Source organism: Pectinophora gossypiella, chromosome 5 (genome assembly GCF_024362695.1).
Source record: "Pectinophora gossypiella chromosome 5, ilPecGoss1.1, whole genome shotgun sequence".
NCBI classification, from domain to species: Eukaryota; Metazoa; Arthropoda; class Insecta; order Lepidoptera; family Gelechiidae; genus Pectinophora; species Pectinophora gossypiella.
The window spans coordinates 909292-932234 of NC_065408.1; the positions used below are offsets into that span (position 1 = coordinate 909292).

The 22943-nt window shown below is 35.8% G+C and overlaps 1 protein-coding gene across 1 annotated transcript in view; it reads left to right on the plus strand.

Annotated features, from left to right (window-relative positions):
- The first annotated feature begins 4069 nt into the window (after nucleotides 1–4069).
- LOC126366695 (basic proline-rich protein) overlaps nucleotides 4070–22943 on the plus strand; it is a 40842-nt gene continuing 21968 nt past the window's right edge. The window contains exon 1 of the mRNA XM_050009888.1: nucleotides 4070–4127. Within this exon, the coding sequence (XP_049865845.1) occupies nucleotides 4125–4127 (3 nt within the window). The 5' untranslated portion in view covers nucleotides 4070–4124. The remainder of the gene's footprint in view (nucleotides 4128–22943) is intronic.

The window sequence follows — 22943 nt, forward strand, 5'->3', positions numbered from 1 at the left end:
TGATTTAAAATAAAATTAACATAGTTGCTGTTAATTTTGAATATTCTGAAGAAAATAAGGATCAAACCACAAGGTCGTGTTTGGCGGTCATTAAATTGGGCTTATTAGATGTAGATGAGTCTGTCCTTTCGTTTTTGTATGGATGTACTGCTGTGATCAAGGTTTGTAGTGTAGCTAATAGCTATTAGACATGGGTTCTAGACCGTAGTTAGAGGTCCGGGTTTGATTCCCGACTGGATCAATTTAGTTATTTTGATTTTTGACTCGGGTAAAAAACATATTTGTGAAATATCACAGAAAAAAAAAAGCATTTAATTGTTTTATATGCATCCACAGTAAATCAGTATCCATATCATATTTTGATAATAATAATAATAATATAATAATAAATTTAAATTTATTTCCAAACCACAAAAAATAAATTACAAAGAAACTTAACTTATCTAATAGGTACTTTTTTTGTGGATGGCTGATGCCTAAACTAAGTAAACTTGTAATATAGGACATCAGGCCTTCCCCCGGAATTTACAACTTTAACAACTTAAAGATTACTTTGACAATTTACGTTATTTCACTTTCTTGCACAGTTAATAAAATTTCAGTTACAGATTTTTTCATCCGGGAATATGTGATAAAAACATATAATGTAATCATCATCACTAATTTAAAAGTCACGTTCTTGTCGGTGCAGCATTCTCCATGTTACTTTTTAGGGAAAAATAGAGCAATGGTTTCCCTCTGCCCAAAAAAAACAATCATAATAACAAAAAGACAAAAAACAAAAATCATAATCATTTCTGCATAATTATATCTAGACGGCTAATAATAAAACAGCTTTTAAAAACAAGAATATTCAATTCATTTAATATATCAGATAGGAAACTGGTTTGAAGCGTAAAATGAAAAGCTGCTTGCTTTCCTATGCGAAATCCGGCCAGTTCAAGGTCAGATCTGCCATTTATAGATAACCATAGAGACGCCTTTATAATGCTTAATATGACATAACTGGCTGGTAATCGTTATTGGGGTAGGCAGAGTCACAATTATTTAGAACAGAAGTTGTAACACAAACATACTAATATTGGTGACCTAAGATGGATGCTAGCCTATTCTTTAATCACATTTTTTTTTTCAAAAATATACTCTTCGGTCATACAAAATTACTACACGGAGGCTATTCCTAATCTGACAGAGAGGCGGCATGCTTTCTGCGAAATCCAGTAAGTTCAAGGTTGTATCCGCCAACTATAGACAGGCCATAACGACACCTTACCAACTGCCTACCTTACTACCTTATAGTTGGAATTCCCAAATATGTAAAACTGGAAAAAACTAGTTTCTAAAAACAGTGACAAACAGTATCTACTCCAAATTTTGTTATCCCCTGCTTTGATGTTGTTCTCGAACAACAGACTTGTCTTGCTGACTTTGTAACTTGTGACAAATAATAATCAATTCTTCTTCTATCGTGTGGGTTGTGAGGTGGAGAACCAACCTCATCAACCCTGGTATCAGGGTTACTATTGAGCCGCCAAAGGCCCCTGACATGACTCATGTAACGACTACATACTTACATCAGTAAGTAGTAACCGGGACCAACGGCTTAACGTGCCTTCCGAAGCACGGATCATTTTACTTTTTGGACAATCAGGTGATCAGAATCGTGTATCTCCGAGGAGGTATAGTTAAATCCCATGTAATAAGGGACGAGCCTATTGTCATTAACCGGACACAAATCCTGGAAACCACGTGATATCAATTATCTCATCAAATTCAAATTCAAAAATATCTTTATTCAGTAGGTAACATAGTTACACTTTGAATCGTCAATTTTACATAACGAACGTCTCATCCGCCTAAAACTACTGCAGCTTCTCACAACCTGTATAGCCGGGGAAAAGAAGCTGCAAGAAAAACCTCTGCACAGGACCCTAGACGTTCTTAAAAAAAATAAAAATAAACAAAATATTGGTATACAATTGAGTAATTTAGCTGCCTAATATCAGTTCTCAGACAGTTAATCCCATGCATTCATATCTTCTAAATAATCACTAACTTTATAATAACCTTTTCCATCCTCATCATCATGTCATCCAAAGCGTATCCGGCGACGGCGACTCCTAAATATCTATCCTGGGTCGTTGTTGTGATAGGCTCAGGGGGGTTAAAATGGCCACATCGAAGAAATTCATGTAAGAAAACAATATTGCAATTTGACATTTGCGCATATAAAAGTAAGTGCGCAATGCAAACAATTGTCGAATAGCAATATTGCTTTCTTAAATGAATAGCTTCGATGTGATCCGAACTTCGCCCTGAAGATCCGGTCACAAGGCACACAGTAAAGCTGGCCTGACGAATTGAGTGTGTAGTTATAGAAGAGTTTCGGTCGAGTCTTCCGTATTTGGGGTTGCAAACGATTCTAAACTCATAAAGACGATTTTAGTGATTTAGATCCCGAGCTGAGTTAGTTAGTTAGTTAGGAGGCTCTGTTTTCCGCATTTAGACTCTAAGATGGCCCATTATGCGTGCCAACCTAACTCCTTTCAGAGGCTCAGAAGCCTCCTGAGTTTTTCACAGCCTTCGCGGAGCGATCCCATTCCTTCGAGGATTTTACCCGTTGTGCTGACACTCCCGTGCGTTTCAGGATTACATGGGGGGCAGTTTCTTCTGTATCCAGACAGCCTCTACAAAGTGGGCTGTCCGTTATCCCTAAATTAAATAGATGTTTGTTGAGTTTGCAGTGACCCTTAATGCTGCCCACTACTATTCGGAGGTCGTTGCAGTTTAAGCGAAGCAGTCGGCGAGTGAAGCTCTTGGATATCATAGGCATGATATCCTTCGATTGTCTGCATGTGGGCAGCTGTGCCCATCTGTCGTTGTGTAGTTGCTGGGTATGGTCCCGTACCCACGAGCGTAACTGACTGAAAGGTATCGGCAGGATTGGTTCGGGTCCATATACCCTGGTGTCCGATCCTTTTCTTGCCAGTTCGTCCGCGGCATCATTGCCCAGCGATCCATTGTGCCCTTTAATCCACTGCTGGGTAACCTTTGTTTTGAATCCCAGCTCGGGCTGTAGTGCACCTGTAACACTACAGTGTAAGTCACACGTTATCCGAACAGGGGTAGACACGGGATTCTGAGAAAAGTTTTATACACGAAAACAGGACTTTCTCGTAACTATATGCGGCATGAATCATTCTAACTTCATCCCTGAATAAAAATGATAAGTATTACACAGTGTGACCTAATTTAATTATTGCCTTATAAGCAAATTAAAACATAATGTACTTGCTACATCAGTAATATGCAGTATAGCAATTTGCCCACCTGGGCACCCTCGGGCATGTTGGTTTAAATTATTACCGGATTAGAACTTCTAACGCTCTCCATTCATTCAGGCAAGCAATAAACAGTAACAAGCAACTTTTAGAAAAAAAGTACTATTATCAAAAAAATATAATTAAAAAGCCTACGACAGTTAATACGTCTCTAATTGAAAAAGGGAAAAAAATATATGGAAAAAGCAAGAAAATCCACCGAACCGTCGCGGGTAAAAAAAATGCAAGCAAACAATTCATAAAGGCGTTTTTCGAACTACACCCGAGTCTTATTTTTATTTTTTATCAAAAAAGCTTCTCGAGCGATTTGGCTAGCAAATGTTCGAAAAAAACAGAATAAGCCCATAAATTGGTCAATCGAGAAAAACTGAAAATGATTTTCCTCCACGGATTTTTAAATTGGACAGGATAACGTCAGTTGGATCAATTTGTTTTAATTTTTGTTAATTCTTTCACTATTTGAAACATTTTACTAAAATATCTAGAAATGTCATGAATTTCGAACACTCGGTAAATAAAATCTTTCTTTAAAATTATTTAAAACAAAGATATACCTATCGACCTATTGCCACAACACATAAAACAGAAACACGAGTTAAACAAAGACATGAAAAGTCCTAACTTTGTAGTCCTAGAGTTTTCAGGCAGCGCCGAGGCTACGATCTATCCGGCCAAAGCTATATATCGGTGGTGCGTACACGCCGATCTTAGTACTGCCGCGGGCGCGAGCGCAGCGCCTCTTGTGTTGTGAATTATGTGCATGTGCTAGGCAGCTCAGCGAAAATGGTGAGCTTATATTTTTTTAAATAAAAAAGTTTTTTTTTTAACTAAGGTGATAAAGGATTTGGATTTAAGTGTAGCTAATCAAAGGTCTGTGTTTTTGAAAGGTGTATGTTTGAATTTAGAATTCTTGAAAAGTTTGTGAATTGAGTTTAAAACTGAAAGATTTTCTTAATAAAAAATAAAATATCATTTATACTTTTCAGTAGGTAACTTAAAATTAAAAAAAAATTCGCTAGCTTTTTTATGATTATGAGTTTACTTATTCTATTTTAATGTTTGGACTCCAATACAACATACTTATGAATTGCGTTAACCTGAATAATCTAAGTATGAACGTTTGCAATCAAAGTATATTATTTACATAATTAACTACGCCAAAAGTACACACAATTGCTATCAAGTTCTTAACCCATTTTCCACACATAAACCTCGGTACGTCTGACCCTTTAAAATAACAGGCATTTACGAAATAATTCCAAGTAAGGACCCAAAATATAATAAATAATGTCGACTAGATAACCTGTGCAGGCGCATCTCTGATGCAACGCGAAGGCCGCCGAGCAAAGGTTACGTCGGTGACAAATTTGACCGCTTCGAATATGGAATCTGCCCACTTGAGGCGTATTATTGTTGAAGTGACTTCTTACCGTCGGCTTTTCAAACACGCTTTTTTAATTGCATCTTTTGTCAATGACAAGAGCCTATTTTGTACTTGTTTTTATTGGCGTTGTTTGGGCAAGTAGTATTGGGAGTAAAGTGTTGAATTGAGACAAAACTAGAGAAGTTTACTACCATTCAATGTAGGCAATAGGCTAGATTCCAACTAGTCAAATCAGTTACTTTTTATTAAACGTCAAAACACGAAATTACTATGGAACTTGTATGAAAAAGCACACTATGACGTCATAGAAAAACGTGATAAAATGTCGGACTTATTATTACGTTTTTCTTGATTAAAATTCATAAATAAGTTAAATAGAAAAAAGAAAATGTTTGTCGTTAATTTGAGATCTGTCTTTATTTAGTAATCAGAATTTCATAATTTATCTTGAACCTAGTACACGACCCAATTGCAAAAGATATAGAAAAATATATTTATACAGGATAATTTTATAAAATGGACTAAGTAATACTCTTGGGTAATGTTGTTCTAAATTATCATTATCTATAAATCTATCCTCTAAATGCTTCAAATCTATAGTGTATCTAGGCAACTCATTCTAGTTCTCTATCGATCTTTTGTTCTCACTTTCCATTCCATAACGTCACCCTACAGTGAAAACCGAGTACGTACTCGGTTCACTTACTCGGTCAAATCAAATCAGAATGTGATTTTTATAAAAGGCGACTTTCCTTTTATAAAAATCACAAGCGCTCGATATAATTCGCGCCGCGCGCGGTGCGGTTTTCATGCAGACCCGGCTGGACGACACAGCTTTATCTTTGTGCACCTATTTATTACAAAGTTTAATTCTAAGTCTTGAAATCTATATTCGAATGTTCTTTCATTGGTGCATAAATTATAGTAAAAACATTGAATACTTACGTATATAATTATGTTACAAAGTGAATGGGTCTGACTTCTAGTCTTAATGCAATCCTACGGATACATCTTGCAATAACATAACATTTATACACACTAATAGCTCTCAAAGTGCAAATTAGATGCACAGTCATACAAAAGCATTAAAGTATTTATGGAGTACGTTGGAATGCTTAAGCTACTGATATTTGCTTCCAAGATTGATTTATCTAATTTTTAATACACGAATAAACATTTTTCTACAACAATTCAAAATTCAAACACTCAGGGCTCTTACTAAATCTGATTAATAGTAAAATTCAGGGCGTTATCTCGGAGGAAATCGGTCCAGAGCCAGCCAATATAACTAAAGGCAATAGACAACTCATTGTTTTAAGTTTACGCGGTTATTATCATAATTAAAGCACATAATAACGGGTTCTTACCGCGTAAATATCGGGAGTCTCATATCCCCATTTAAACGCGGTAAGAACCCGTTATTATGTGCTTTAATTATAATAGACAACTCAGGCTAGGTGTAGCACTCTCCATGCTTTTTTTAGGGAAAAACAGAGCAGTGGTTTCCCTCTAGCCTTCCGCCCCTGATAGACAACTAACTGCTCTGTAATGTGAATCAGAAATAAGAATAATTGATGTGGTTGTCGAGTTTTACGACATATAAGCAGTTTATAAACGCATTTCATATCTTTACTGCAACTGAAAAGTACGTTTTCGTAATATTAATCCATATTGTATGAGTAAACTGTATTATCCAAAAAACGTACCAACATACATACAACTATTTCCCGTTGGGGTATATAAGACCACTGAATTCCGATAACTACGATCCGAACACACCGTTTTCGATTCTTCCACTCTCATCAAAGCCTTCATGCAAGCTCGCCGGTTTAGAGTACTCTTGGTCCGGCCAAGTAGTTAATGCCATCTGCGGCTAATCTACAATAAGTCACGTCAAAAAAAAAAGAATACTCTTGACCTGGCCTTTCGTTAAAACATCCTGGATTTGATCGCGGTGTGTACTCCTTAGAGCTTCCTCTTTAAAGTCATTATAAATCTTTTTGTAACTCTACTTTCATTCTCTCTGCATCTCCGAACTATCTAAGGATATTTTTTTTCAATTATTCGAAAACAAGTACAAGTGCGTGCAAAACTAAGTACAGTCATGAGCAATATAATGCACCCACTTTAGGACTCTGTCGCACTAACATATTTCACATTTAGTGAGACTTACAGTTCAATTTGTCAAAAAAGTTAATGTGACATGGTACCAAAGTGTATACATATTAATGCTCGTGACCGTACTTCACTTTTATTTTATTTTTTCGAAACTACATAAATAAAACATTAAAAATAAAAGAACGTTTTATAGATAAGCTTTTTTTGTAAACTATATAAAAATGTAACTCTTTATCGAGTCCTCTTTATAATATTGTGTACTTAAAAAGGTTTTATATAATTTTAAAAGTGTGATACTTAGTTTTGCAAGGTGGTGTATTAAGGACAGTTTGTACCAACTAAGCCTGTACTTAAGCGTATTTCTGTAACCTTTAGCTCGGACTACATGAGACCACGTCTCCACCTTATTTATGTCGTACTAACGATGCTGTGTTTACACTTTACACGCAGTAAATAATACTTCTTGCCAGGCGAGTCAGACGCAATTCCGTAAGTCATGTGAAATGTGCCCATTATCCACATAAACTGGGAGTAAAAATAAACACAAAATATAGATAAAAACCCCTAAAATAAATAAAGATAAAAAAAAAAACACAAAATACAATAAGGCAATTAACTGCTTGTCAACTGTGTCAAACAATATGTACTATAGTAAAGCCAATTTAATAGATCACATTTGACGTTTCCTTAACGTCATAAAGGCTTACCTAACCTAAAGATTTGATTTTTCTTTTAATTTTCACATATTTCCTCGCCTAATGTTTGTCTCGTTGAAATCTCTTTTGTAAATATTTCCTTAATTGTAAATATTTCCTTTTATTTTGGTGCAATAAAGAATATTTGTATTGCAAGATTTGACTTGTCATGACTCTCTCTCTCCCGAGCCGAGGTACGCCCCCAACTGGCCACCCTCAGGTTTTTGTCGTAGACTCTCAGCACAAAATCTCAGCGCTCCCCATTTGGCCGGCCAAGTATTTAATGCCACTTTTTTTAAGATGGGTTTGCTCTAGATTTCGTTCTTCCACGATTTAATACCATTTGAGGCAAATCTACAATAAAACTAGTCAAAAAAGACAGGTCATGTTCATTAAGATTTTAATATTATTCAGCATTTTAGGCAGAAACCGACAATACCTAAACAAATAAATAACATCTTAATAAATAACCGTAGATATTAAACTTTTTACCGACAGCTCTAACATTTTTCTGAAGGACATTTTCAACTTTTACAGTCAATAAAATACAAGTATTATATTACTAACTATTCATATAAATTATATAGGTTTTATACAGCTGTGAAAATTCTTGGAATCCTGTTATTAAAACTTTATTTAAACATACCATTAGCTTTTTGCAATATAAGATTTAATATCACCTAACAAAAAAAAAACATATTTTTAACATCAGTAACTTGACGACAACCTATTATGCAAAAGTCAATCCATATCTTCGGTTATCGAACCCGGGACTCTAGTTCGGTGGGCAAGTTGTCTAGCATATACACCATAGAGGTGTGTCTTAATAAAATTACTATTTCTTTATGATTAAAGAAAAGGTTAACGTCATCAAAGGCTGTTCATCCGTCACCATTCCATCTTAGGACGGATGAGGTTGATGGGGTCGGTCATTGCTCTCACAATCAACGGGCGACGATCTTAGGACTTGTAATCAAAAGTGGCTCCAAATTGTCTTTTGATTACTTGTGGATCTCCACAATAACTCACGTCAAAAAACTTCTTAATAAATTAACGAGCCTATACCATTTCCTTCCAAAAGTTCCTTTAGTTATTTCAATTCTTCTTCTATCGTGTGGGTTGCGAGGTGGATTACCAACCTCATCAACCCTGGTGTCAGGGTTATTATTGAGCCGCCAAAGGCCCCTGATGGGACTCGCGTAACGACTATGTACTTACGGACAAACGGCTTAACGGAAGTTATTTTAATATGCGTTTCTTTCCACCTCATAAATATTATACCATTTGAACAATTGCACTGATCATTTTAAAATCTCAAGATCTCAACAATATGCCCCGGGGGTATATTAGTTACTTATTAACAAAGAATCATATATGAATCAGGTAGTAAATAGACACTTCATACAATGACTACCAATTACTTACTGATTATAAATAAGTAGCTATTAAGACAGGCTTTACTAAATGATGACTTAGAATTTTAAAGCCAATCGTAATTATTGTTTGATTGTATGCGATTGATTGTCTGTTTTATTGCGTTTCCTTGTTGCACTTAGAAAAAAAGGTAAGAAACTTATGCCCGGGTCAAATAGTGCCAGATATAAAATATCATGTCAAGAAATGAACAATGAATTAATTTGAAATATTTCGCTGCATTATTACTATATATATTACGTATATTGTATTCTGCGCTATTGCCTACAACTGGGTCCGCTTGGAATATCGATATTTACAGGTTAAGGCGATTTATTTTTATTATAAACTACATACACACATAAACTCACGCCTATTTCCCTACGGGGTAAGCAGACTATGGAATTCCATATTTTGCTTCAATCGGTTCTGTGTACAAACATTAAGGGTTTTGTTAATTTTGTGAACATATAAATTAAATCTTGCTAATCTGATGTAGCCCACAAGATCCCACTGCTGGGCAAAGGCCTCCCGTTCCTCTTTCCATTTTTCGCGGTCCTGTGCGTACTCCAGTCCCTTTGGCAAGCGTGCAAGTCGTCGCGCCATCTCTTTCCTGTACCCAAAGGTTGCCTGGAAGAAATTGCTGCGTGAGCAATAAGGCCGCCTGTTGTGCTTTTCTGTATATGTTGTCCTTATCTCTGTATTTTGTGTCCATTGTGCTCAATAAAGTATTTTATCTATCTATCTCATTCGAGGTCTACTACGACGCCGTCATGAGGCACCCAATGCGTGACGATCCGTGCCTACCGCTCAGGGTGCATGCGACGAACATGCCCAGCCCAAACCCATTTAAGTCTGGTGGCTTTACGTTCCACATCAGCGACTCCAGTTTTCGAAGGTAGTGTTGTGTTTTGGACAAAATTGAACGTAGCAAATCTTACTTGCGTTATCAATTTTTCCCTTCGTCTTAAAGCACGCGTGGAATCAATTACGATGATAGCACACCATCAATACATTCAATGACAACTTCGAATTACGTAAACTGAGCCTTGGCTTCGACAGCTGATTGATATTAAAATATAACTCAATGATGCCCTAATGAATATGGAAATTTAATAATATATGCATTTTTAATTATATGATGTTTACGAAAAGGCGCTATGTGGTCCTTAATTAGGTATAATGACCCTTAATTGTGAATAATTTTGGCTGCTGTCTTAATAAGGTAGGTGTCAAAAACTGCGTTTGTCAATCGGAATGGAATCGCAATCGATGACCAACATTATAATATTGAAAACTTGACACATAATTATTTCAAACACATCCTATTTTTTTAAATAAAGGCTCTCTTCTTATCGTGTGGATTGTGAGGTGGAACACCAGCCTCATCAACCCTGGTGTCAGGGTTATGATTGAGCCGCCAAAGGCCCCTGGCTTATGTAACGATTACTCATTTACGTCAGTGAATAGTAACCGGGACCAACGGTTTAACGTCCCTTCCGAAGCACGGATCATCGTACTTTCAGACAATTAGGTGATCAGCCTGTAATGTCCTATAACCAAACTAGAGATCACAAAGTGATTTTTGTGATATGTCTCCACCGGGTTACGAACCCGGAGGCTAAATAAAGTCTGTTAGGAATATATACTTAAACAGGGTCTAAAAGTATCTTTTACTTACTTTCTAACTTTAAGAATCATCTCCTAATTCTAAAACTTCATGAAATCTTCGACTGTACCTTCTCTCTTTCTGTCTGCCTAGTACTCAATCTTTTTGATCTTATTAATAACCAAACCAAACTAATAACCAAACCAAACTAAAATTAATTAATAAGTATGAAAAACTATATAAAAACATAACTTTATTACCAACTACTTCACTTCTTGACCAACCAGTACATTTAATAAAACATCTTTTCGATATTAATGTCCATTAAATACTAATAAAGTTTTAAAAAAAGTCTGACCTTTTTAAGTCTAAGATTACATTAGTCAATGAACCAATATGCAACCAAGATTATCTTGCACAGAATAATTATCAGACAAAAAATGAATGATGATAAATACTATTAAATGCTTATGCAAATTAATGTTTTTTGTGCAATATCGATAGTTTAAAAATAAACAAATGACTTTAGTTAATCATTGACTCACAGTAAGAATCCCTGTACACAAAAAAAATACAGTCACATACAGTCAAATAAATTATTATCAGTGTTTAAACAAAATGGTTGCATAACGCAAAGGCATCAAAGTCAAAAATAATTGTCTTTTCACAACTTTATCATTTGTGACACGTTTTAATTTATAATTTAGGTTTAAATAATTCTGTTTTATACTTTTCTTCTACTTTGCCTATTTTTTATCTGTTATCTCTAACACAATAAAACTGTTACTACATTACTACTGTTACTACTGTTTTTTTTCTTCTTAAAATTACTTTATGTTTTTCTAGATTGTTTTACGTTCTATTTTTAACTTTTTGTAAAAGCCTGAAGATTTGCTAATTGTCTAAAGCCATACAATTCCAAAACATGTCAACATTAGTTGTCAATCACAACTCGCGCGCACATTTCTTGTCACCAGACAAATGGGTTAAGTAATCGTTTACAAAATATTTTTTTTTCCATAGCACTAAGGAAATTTAATACACAATGGTGTGTTGGAATGTTGCAAATGTCGGAACGTGTGGTCCTGTGCGGCGTTAGGGACAAGCTGAAGCGATATGCCGAGCTGCCCCTCATACACTAAAAGGCCGTTAAGTGACATTTGGTCATTTTTGAACTAATGATACTATCAGATTCAGTATAGCAAGCTGCATCAACCCATCTCATCGGTATATTATTGTCTTTATTAGTTGATAGGACGCCGTGGTAGCCCAGCTGGTAGAACGCTTGCCTCTCACTTTGAGGTAGCAGGTTCGAATCCACAGCCTAAACCAATGATTGTCGAATTTGTTTTCGAATTCATGTTTGGGTCATAAATGATTATCACGTATTCAGCGGTGAAGAAAAACATCGAAGGAAACCCACATTCCCGAGAAATGCGTTTTCGGAGGTATGTGGCCTAACCTGTATTGAGCTGGTTTTTCCTTCGCGGGTTGGAAGGTCAGACAGGCAGTCGCTTCTGTATAAAACCGGACCTGTCAAATCTTCAGGTTAGGTAAGCGGACCCTGTAAAAACCGAGATAATGGTAGAGAGATGATGATGATTAATTTCAGAGATATGGTAAGCTTAGAGGCCGTTAAGTTTTGTAGTTTTGACAGAATGCTGAGATAAAAGGCCAATTCGCTACATTAGACTTCTACTACTGCACTACTACTATACATTACTACACTGCTGTGTAGTTATGTATACACACAGGGACCCCACCAACTCTACACTTTACAAAAGTAGATTTCCAGGTATTTTGCTGTGTTCTTGAAAGGTACTTATGCCACTTAACGGCTTTTTAGCGTATGAAGGCACCGGGTCACAGAGCACAGAATATTAATCAATGTGCATAGGAGCAATGGTTGCTTATATTCGGATACTGACCGTACTTGGAAACTCTAAGGACCTGTTTCATTACTCATCAGAATCAGTTAGTTATCAGCAACTGGTGAAACAGGCACTTAATATCACAGAATGGGTAGGTGTATAGTAACAGTAGTACAACTTGTAATATTGAGTACCTTTTTTTTGACGTGAGTTATTGTAGATTTGCCGCAAATGGCATTAAGTACTTGGTCGAACAAAGGGGAGAGCTGATGGCTCTCACACGGTAGTAGTGAATATCAAAACTCATTTATTTACATTTTATTTATTTATAAAGTACAGCCACATCACATACATTAAAATAATTTTACATTTAAAAGGTTACGGTATTGTGACTAACATATTATGACAATTATGGCGTACATAACTTATACAATTAAAGGTAAGTATTTAAAAATAAAGTACATTTCGTAGTAACAAATTAAAACGAGTATTATCATGTTCAGTTCCCACTAACGAACTTTTAAATACTCACTGAATAATCTCTTTAAGTAGTTAGTACGGAAACCTAATCACTTTTAAATAGGACAAAGCTATTAACTTAGACTGTGCCTAAAACAGTCATAGCCAATGTAAACACACTAGTTGCGTTGAGATGCCAGCCAGATAGTTTTGTGTGTCTAGCATTGTTCACCGGACTGCCACTTACACAAGTCTTATCACGACTCATTAGTTTTGTCACAACTTTTTACACGACTATTTCGTTAGTCACGTGACAAAAATCAAGTGACTTTTTCACACATTTTCAGAGTTTCTAATTAGCTTATCTTGTTGGCTTTTGTAAAGGCAATTATCGTAATGTGGTAATCACTTACTTTAACACATCATTATAAAGCGACGTAAACATGTTTAATTATTGTTTTGTGTATAGTGGTACAATGAAAAACGTGCTTAATTATTAGTATGAAAAGAAATGTACACTTTTAAATGTTCAACGTTTACATAAATAATTATAATAAAATAATTAATAAAATACTCGTGTGTTTGCTGAAAGGTAAAATTATAATTACAATATACAAAACCCACAATAAAAGTGTCAAATGATCAGATAATTATAATCAAAACTCAGCAACCATTCGACGCCCATATATCACTTAGCATTCAAAGTTGTTTGCACTCAATTACAACTGTAATATCAATCATTTACAAAACGGCTTTGACAGGAAGATTACAAAGCTTCTGTAATCCGTAATTACTGTAATCCGCCTTTTAGCTTTGTGTTGGTGGCTGTACCAGTGTTGTAACACCAGTAGCCGTTTACTCGTCTCTTACGAAATATTGATTGACAGTCGCATAATCTTTATTATAAACATCTTCTTCAAAACATTTTTTTCGCAAACCATCTTCTATGGGTCACTTTATAGCCTTGCAAGTTTTGCAAAATGATATTTCTTTTATGTAAATAATGATTGCTTATTTTATCAATGACTTTCATATAAATTTGTTTGCTACTATTAGGTATGGTTATTTTTATCTGTCTTTAATTTAAGTAGTTTTTCAAAAGCTTGATATAAACATTTTTATTCTGATATTAGACGCAAACAGGGTCCAATAACTACGCCTAAGTATTAATCTCATAAATGCCTGTAAATACATAACATAACATAAACTGCCTATATACGTCCCACTGCTGGGCACAGGCCTCCCCTCAATCAACCGGAGGGGGTATGGAGCATACTCCACCACGCTGCTCCACTGCGGGTTGGTGGAGGTGTTTTTACGGCTAATAGCCGGGACCAACGGCTTAACGTGCCCTCCGAAGCACGGAATCATCTTACTGCATGCCTGTAAATACCAATATATATTATTTTTGTATTTATATATAAATATAAATGGATACATAAATTAGTCGCCTGTGCAAAACCAATAACCATTCAAATAAAGAATGCAATTCAATTATCACCGAATATTAAAAAACATACATAAATGATTACTAAGAATCATCTTCGGTCTTTCAGCAACAGGCCACATTATAAGATCATTCCGTCGTCAAGGCCAGCTGACGAGTAAAACCATGTCTTTAAGCACCATTATATACAAATAATCATCTTGTGAATCATTCCCTGACCCTTATTATTGGGTTGCAAAATCGATGGCAACGAAAGTGCAGACTTGAGTGCCTTGAATCACACGATAACTTAAAATATAACTTGAACTTGGATGTCTGTTTCACAATACACTTACTGTCAGCTAACCCATCAGGCGAAATTAAGTTTTGTTTAAAAAGTTTTAAGTATACTCTGCTAATGATACAAAGGTTAAGTGGGGATTGCATATGTGGATTTTTTGACTGATTCCTGAGTGACCGTTGCAATATTTCAATTAAAATACGATTAAAAGATTTGTGACTGTAATTGAAACAAATCTACAGCACGCACTAATTGATCGGAGAAATGGAGTTAATTGAGCACCTATAGTAAGTAACATATTAAACACTTAGACACTTATAATTAAAGTTACAATTTATAAACACATTTTTAATTATTGCATAATATTAAACATCAATGAAATGATATGAAACATCGATAAAACTGGTGTTATATACGTATATATATAAATTAATAAATTAAATTACGTATATTATATATGAAAATAAATATACATTTTGCAATTTTGTTGAATCTTGTCTTAATTAGGATATTAGTATTATTACTAAAACATTTTTTATTGGAAAATGATATCAAGAATGTGTGTATAAAAAACTTCAAAACTTAATTTAAAATAAAAAAACTAAAATGTCACTTGTAACCCCATCTAATGATGCGTTAATAAATATTCATATAAATATATAATCTCTAAATTAACATATATATGTCATAGGCCTTGGAACTAATGTTAGTTTACGGGTTAAAAATGGTCATTTAAATTTGAAACAGGGCACCGAAAGCTTAGTGTTTTATGACTCTCCTTGAGTGTAAAAAAAATGTCACAGTATAATGTAAATAAACGATATCATGCAATCTCTTCGTGGGGAGATATTAGACATAGCAAAATATAATAATAACAGGTTACATTTCAAAATTGGAACATGGTCATCGATTTTAGTTGATGATGATAGCGTGATCAGGTAAAAGTAGTCGTTAGGGTTCTCCTTTACCGGCAGCATTCCCCTGTAATGTAATAGTTATGATTTGATTTTGAGCATTACATTACAATACTGCATATCTGCTTATTAGCGGTTCTCCTCCCTCACCGATGTATCGTATCTGTAACATTACATTGCGGGCGAATGTTCGCGGTGAGGGAGTACCTTTACATTAGCAATGCCAGGGGCCTTTGGCGGCTCAATAATAACCCTGACACCAGAGTTGATGAGGATAGTAATCCGCTTCATAACCCACACGATATAAGAAGAATTTCTTTTAACATCGATTCATTTTTTTACTTTTACTAAAATAATTTTAAAACATTTTTTAAAAAACGACACTTTTACTTTTTATAATCTAACAATTTACACAGCAGATTTCAAACAATATACAGTCCGCTCTAATAATATCATCATTAATACCATCAGAGGCAACCCGACAATAAATAAAAATAAAAACTATAAAAATAGATACAAAACATACGAAATGTAAATATGTCTTGCCAGTATAATAAGTAATCTATTGGACAGGAAATGTCCCAGATCTCGACACCGAAACAAACAATGGATGAACAGTTGTTACAGCATACACAACATGTTAGATAACATCCGATGTCCTTGTTAAATATAACCGACCAAACATGTTTGTACAAAGATCACAATATACAATTCAGAAATTGCTACCAAATTAAGATGAAGCTTTTTTTGTCGACTTGTTAGAAAGTAGGTATTTGGACATATGTTTGATTTGAAGAACTAAGTAGCCACAAAAGACATGACTCGGAAAATTCAAAAAAAGAAGAAATATACGACTTAAGTTTTGTTACCAAATATTTTTTGTGCAGATCATTATAAATAAAAATATAAATAATCATATTTTTTTGTAGGCAGGATATTAAAAACTCGGAAAAAGGAACTGAGTCCATTTTTTTTGACAAATAGTGTAGTTCTATTTAGGTCCCTTGAAACAGTACTAAAACTAAGCAAAGGATTAAATAAAAAATAAAGTTTTATACTACAAAACCATGCAAATATAGTTGCGTGCAAATAATAAATATATGCAAGAACGAAGAAGACATCATGTAAACCTGTATCGAAGTATGCCGTAGCATCAATGTCGATACTTGTCAATGTCGAATGCCGATTAATAGACAAATAAAGTACTTTGTTAAAACAATCGATGACAGAAGTTCATATTTAGAATACGGTAGATTCAAAGATATTCTTGAGTCAAAGATACATTAAAAAAATGCTAATCTAGAAATAGAATCTGTTTAAAGATTCTGATACAATGCTGATATTCACATCAGAGTTACAATTATACCTCTAATTAATTTATAATTGCTGATGATCATAGACACGAGGAATTTATTAAAAACATCATAGAAGGGAAGCTACAAGGAAATAGAGGAAGGGGAAGACCAAGAAGAGCTTACGTGGAACAGATTAAAGAGAAGGAGAACGTCGTGTCTTACAAGGAAGTGAAGGAATTGGCTTTTGATAGACAAGAATGGAGAATACTACACTGACAAGAGCGTGGCTCTTAAATTAGTGATGATGATGGTCATAGAACACGCGCCACGATAATAAGCATATTTTTTTCTTTGCCACTTGTTTACTCGCATGTACAAGTAAGTCAAAGGTTGCACAAGTGTCATGCGGAAGATGATTGCGGATCTCTTTAGCACTTTAAGTAGCCAAAAACTATTTTATTTACTTAACATTAAATCACAAAGTTAGTGTTTCCGTTGGCGCCATGACGTCAGACATACTAACCAAATTTTAACAGCCTATTAACACAACATCCATAATTTGTTGCTAATGACATTCATAAACTTGAACTTTTAAACTTTTGATCAATTTGACAGTCAAATAATTTAGACTGATTATTTATATAAAACACATAAATAAAAATGCATAATTAATTATAAAAATATGGGTATAATTTTTTTATAATTAATTTGATATAATAATGTTTTCCGGCTTTAAACGATAGATAATTGAAAAGGTTTCGGATGAATTGAAAATTTTAGGGTGAGCGTAAATAAATAATGAAAACAAGATATATACTTACGCTTATAACTGACGACACATTATCAGCAAAATAAATTATTACAAGGCGCTGAACGCATTTAGCTTATTAATTTTTAAATAAAATAAAAGTAATATTTAATAAAAATAAATAGTAGATAAAATTACGTCCAATAAATTGATTAATGACTGAATATTTTTCTAATCGGTTCAATCCAGTTTCCATAACTGGCTATATCTCGTTGGTAGGCATCTCATCGCGACATTTATGTCATCCTACGCCTTTTATTGATGAGGCGCGATGACGTAACTGTGCCTTGAACAGGTGTATGTCACTTATTAGATAGAGATAAGATTTTGTAAGCCTCGTGAATTCATGATAGATTAAATCGGAATTCAAATGAGTAAATTTTTCAAATTTCGAAAAAGGAAAAGGTTTTTTTCGATTGATATTTGAATCTGCTATAACCCGCACTGCGTCAATAAGGGCCTAAGGACTAAAAACATATATAGTCGTCTCAAAATTACTAAGTACTGGATGAGCCCTATGTTTTCCAGCCAAATGCAACGAGAAATGAGGTGAAAACGAACTAATTCTTCTCTTCTATCATGTGGGTTGTGAGGTGGAGTACCAACCTCATCAATCCTGGTGTCAGGGTTACTATTGGTCAGGATTATTAAGATCTTATTAATAAACTAATTCAATAATTACTATGAAACCTGCGCTTTACCTGCGGATTGCGGCATTATCCTTTGTCATCGTTTAGAAATAGGTTCTATTTCTTTTTTCAATGTGTCTTAATGAACATTTGCCTTTGATGGCATTAACTACTTGGTCGAGTCATAAACATCCTATTGCGTAGGACAGTAACAGCAGAGATCATGGTGTCAAGTTTGCGTCCGTCCTACGCCGAGCAAGTAAGTATATGCACACTAAGTTCACGTTGACGACTGATATTGTGTAGTGGTTGAGAAGAAAAAATACATTTAAAATGTGGGTGTGTGTGTGTACATTTATAAATCGAGCATACTGAGTATATGAAGAAGATGACGTATTTGTCAATGTTATGTTATGCATTGCTCATTTCCTTTGAAGATATGAGTTATGGGTTGACCAGTAATCGAGGACACACTCGGTAACAACCAAGGGCAGGAGAAAACGATGTCAGTGAACACGTGTCTGATTGTTCATACAAATACTTGACTAACTACAGCTTTATAACATAACATAAATATCGCATTTAGGTATAATAAGGTGCAAAAGTCCAATCAGTTTCTTGCAAAGTAATAAATTAACTGATGGCACTTAAGTCCTCCTGGTTACATGTCATTTCTGTAATATCGTTTCTGTAAGGAGTGGAATTCTCTGCCGTCTTCTGTATTTCCGAATGCATATAACCCGGGTACTTTCAAGGCCAGAGTGAACAGGCACCTTCTTGGCGAGCTCCATTTTAGGCCTCGTTAATACCTTCGGGCAAGTCTGGGGCCAAGAGCAAACCCATCAAAGGCAAAAAAAAATAGACCAAAAACACCTGCAAAAACTGTTCACAATTTCACCACTGTTTACTAATAATTCGCTGGGCTCAGTGACTGTACTTTTACTCTTTGATTGTACATCCCACTTGCGGGTACAGACCTCCCTTCAATCAACCGGAGGGGGCATGCCTTATTATAAAACGAAGACTAATGATAATAATACAAGGTAAAATATAGTCCGCGCCACGAAAGCAGTCCACGAATTTTAATACGGAACTAACTGACCAGTCATAATAATTCTATACAGGATCTGCTACGCTAGTGCCAGAGCCACGGAATATATATTTAACTAATATGTGTACGAAATCCGAGATAGCCCTGTTCAGAGAACGCGTGACTTACATCTTAGTGTTACGGGTTTGAATCCCGGCCTGGGCTCTAAATCACTAAATTCGATTTAGTGATTTTGACTTTAATTTACAAATCCTGAAAACTACGTGATATCTTGATATCAAGTGGTTTCCGGAATTTGTGCCCGGTCTTCTTCTTCTTACCGTGTGGGTTGCGGGTGTATTACCAACCTCATCAACCCTGGTGTCAGGGTTCCCGGTCTGTGCCCGATTTATGCCAACAAGCTCGCCCCCTATTACATGGGACTTAAACATAGCTGGCGAGTACTGGGTGTATCTATACATCTCTGCCTACCTCTTTTGGGATACAGTCGTGATACTATGTTATGAGCCAAACTATTTATATATACACTTCTCATCAAAAAAATCGAAACACTTCCGTTTTCATTGTTTCTGTCCGAATTTAACACAAAAAAGAATTCATACGATGAAAAAAAATACATAAATGTATAGCTGGCAGTTTGGCCATTACAGTAATAAGCGAAAATTCTAAATTCAAAATTAGAATTTCATTTGTTTATCTTATAAACGAAATGAATCACTGTTTTGAGACAAATGTGTGTTTAGGGTTGGAGTACATTTAGCGTTTAAAAACTAAAAATTGGCGCCTATCCTTAAACGTTTTGTTTTTTATTTCAATACTGTGACTTTGGGACGTCTGAAAAAAGGTTTTTTTTTCTAAAACGTATGGATACTTCGCCCACAGAAGCCGCCCAAGTTGTGGCATTGCTGGATTTGGCCTTAGTCAGCGTGTTGTGGCTGCAAGACTGCATCTAAGCCTGTCATCTGTTCATAGAGTCTATAAACGTTATCGGGAGACTGGTTTGTTCACGCGCCGTTCAGGATCTGGCAGGAATCGGGTCACTTCTGAGCGAGATGATCGATTTATTGTAACAACTTCTTTAAGAAATCGACGCCTTAACGCTTTTCAACTGCAGCAGCGGCTTCGTGTTGTACGAAAGGTGGCTGTAAGTGACTCTACAATTAGAAGAAGGTTGAAGGATCGTGGACTGGTACCGCATAAGCCAGCAAATGGGCCGAAATTAACTGCAGACCATCGAAGAGCGCGCCTTAACTTTGCACGTGAGCACCTAAATTGGTCATACCTACAGTGGAGCAAAGTTCTCTTTTCTGATGAGTGTAAAATTATGCTGTATGGTAACGACGGAAGGAACAAGGTCTACAGAAGAGACGGAGAACGCTATGCACAATGCTGCATTGAAGAAAAGGTCAGCTATGGTGGCGGTTCGTGGACGGTTTGGGGAGGAATCAGCGCCGACGGTAAGACAGAGCTTGCTTTCGTGTCTGGGCCACGTCTGCCTGCACTAAACTGTCATCGGTACGTCGAAGAGTGTCTCGAGCCTCATGTGATGCCCTATGCACATTTTATTGGCAACGGCTTCATATTCATGCACGACAATGCTAGGGCTCACACCGCGGGCGTCGTACGAGATTATCTTAACGAAGTCGATATCTCTATTATGGAATGGCCAGCAAGAAGCCCGGACATGAATCCCATTGAACATCTGTGGGATGAATTAAAGAGACGAATTCGAGCAAGAGATCCTGCCCCAGAAACACTTAGCCAGCTGCAAGATGCAATCCAAGAGGAATGGGACAATATACCACAGCATGTGATCGTGACTCTCATCCGATCGATGAAGAACCGTATGGAAGCAGTAATTAGAGCTCGGGGAGGGAATACAAGTTATTAAATAAACGTTTTTTAGCTTTTTTTTTCATTTACGTGTGTTGTTTTATCCATTTCCTTTATACTCCATACGGAATAAAAATGACTCATTTAACAAAATACGAAACCTATGAAAAATTCATTTAAATTTAGAACATTAACATTAAGATTTGATAAGCTCATATTACTCACTATTAAACGACATTTAACATTTATTCCTTAATGTACACATTTTTCTGATAATCCTGACAAAACGTAAACTTGCAAGGTGTTTCGATTTTTTTGATGAGAAGTGTATAATTGTATATAACAACCAAATAATACGTACAGTCTTTTGCGAAATCCCAATACCAAAAGGAGCCATCTTAAAATTTTACGCCAATTATACACAGAAGCTTGCCCTTTACGTTTTATTGAATGAATCTTTCAAGGTTTTATGTCAAAGTTAAATCCAATGTGCGTAGCTAATACTATAACAATACAAACAACACGTAAACTGTTTTGTCACATGTAATTTGTTCCAAAAATATAGATACGTAGTCTATCTTGCAAATCTTTAATTGAGCTGGGTTTTCCTTCGGGTTGGAAGGTCAGACGACAGTCGCGTGTTCTTCTATCGTGTGGGTTGTGAGGTGAATTATCAACCCCATCAACCCTAAATAGGGTCAGATTTACTATTGCCTTTTTTGCCTTTGATGGGTTCGCTCTTGGCCCCAGACTTGCCGCAAAGCATTGACGAGGCCGAAGATGGAGCGAGCTCGCCAAGAAGTTGCTTGTTCACTCTGGCCTTAAAATCGCCCGGGTTATATGCATTCAGAAATACAGAAGACGGCAAAGAATTCCACTCCCTAGCAGTGCACATAATGAAGGGCGATGCGAAGCGCTTTGTGCGAATAGTTGGGATATCCACCAAATAGGGATGGAACCCGGCCATACGTGTGGAAGTCCGAAGATAAATGGGGGATGGTGGAATGAGCTCGTGTAGATCGCGGGCAAACTCTCCAAAGTGCAGTCTCTCCCCGAAGACAGAACAATATAAGTCATGCGTTTTCCGAATAAGGCTGTCATGGATTGACGGATGTAGAGTATACCCTAGTGTGAAGGAATCATAAGAAGAAAGTATATTATTCTGATTACTGTCATCCGAAACATGCAATGACGTCACTCAGTAGATTTGTCGCATATAGCGCTGGGGGCGGGACAAAAATTAAGACAATAGGCCTGAGGGTGCCCAGTTAGGCGCTAACCCTCATACAATACCGCAAGCAGTATATTACTAAGTGTAACATGTGCGTACACGCAACCGTGGTAACCAATAAACATTCCTTCGCCTCTTGACTTTTAGTTGACTTTTTCAGATATTGCAAAGATTGCAATATACGGACAAATTATCTAGACACGACTGTGTGTTGCTACAATGGTTTAGCCGACTAACTCTGACTTTTGCCCCTGTCTACCAAAATTGGTAGATCTTTCAATCAAACTGGTGGATTGTGGTTTTAATATCTTCTTGTTGTCGTTTTGATGGCATTCAGATTTTTGCATTAAAATTATCAATCGATTCAATAAATTTTGTCGAAATCGATAAGTTTTTTTTTCCACTTAACATGCATGACACGTAAATTTGTTCGTATTTTGACAGAACAACATGACTTATTTCGGTTCATATATTAGCAATTATATCGTCAGAATCGATAAAATGACCGTGACAAAATTTTATCACGTTGCGCATCTTACCCGTACAGGTGAATCATAATCTGTGG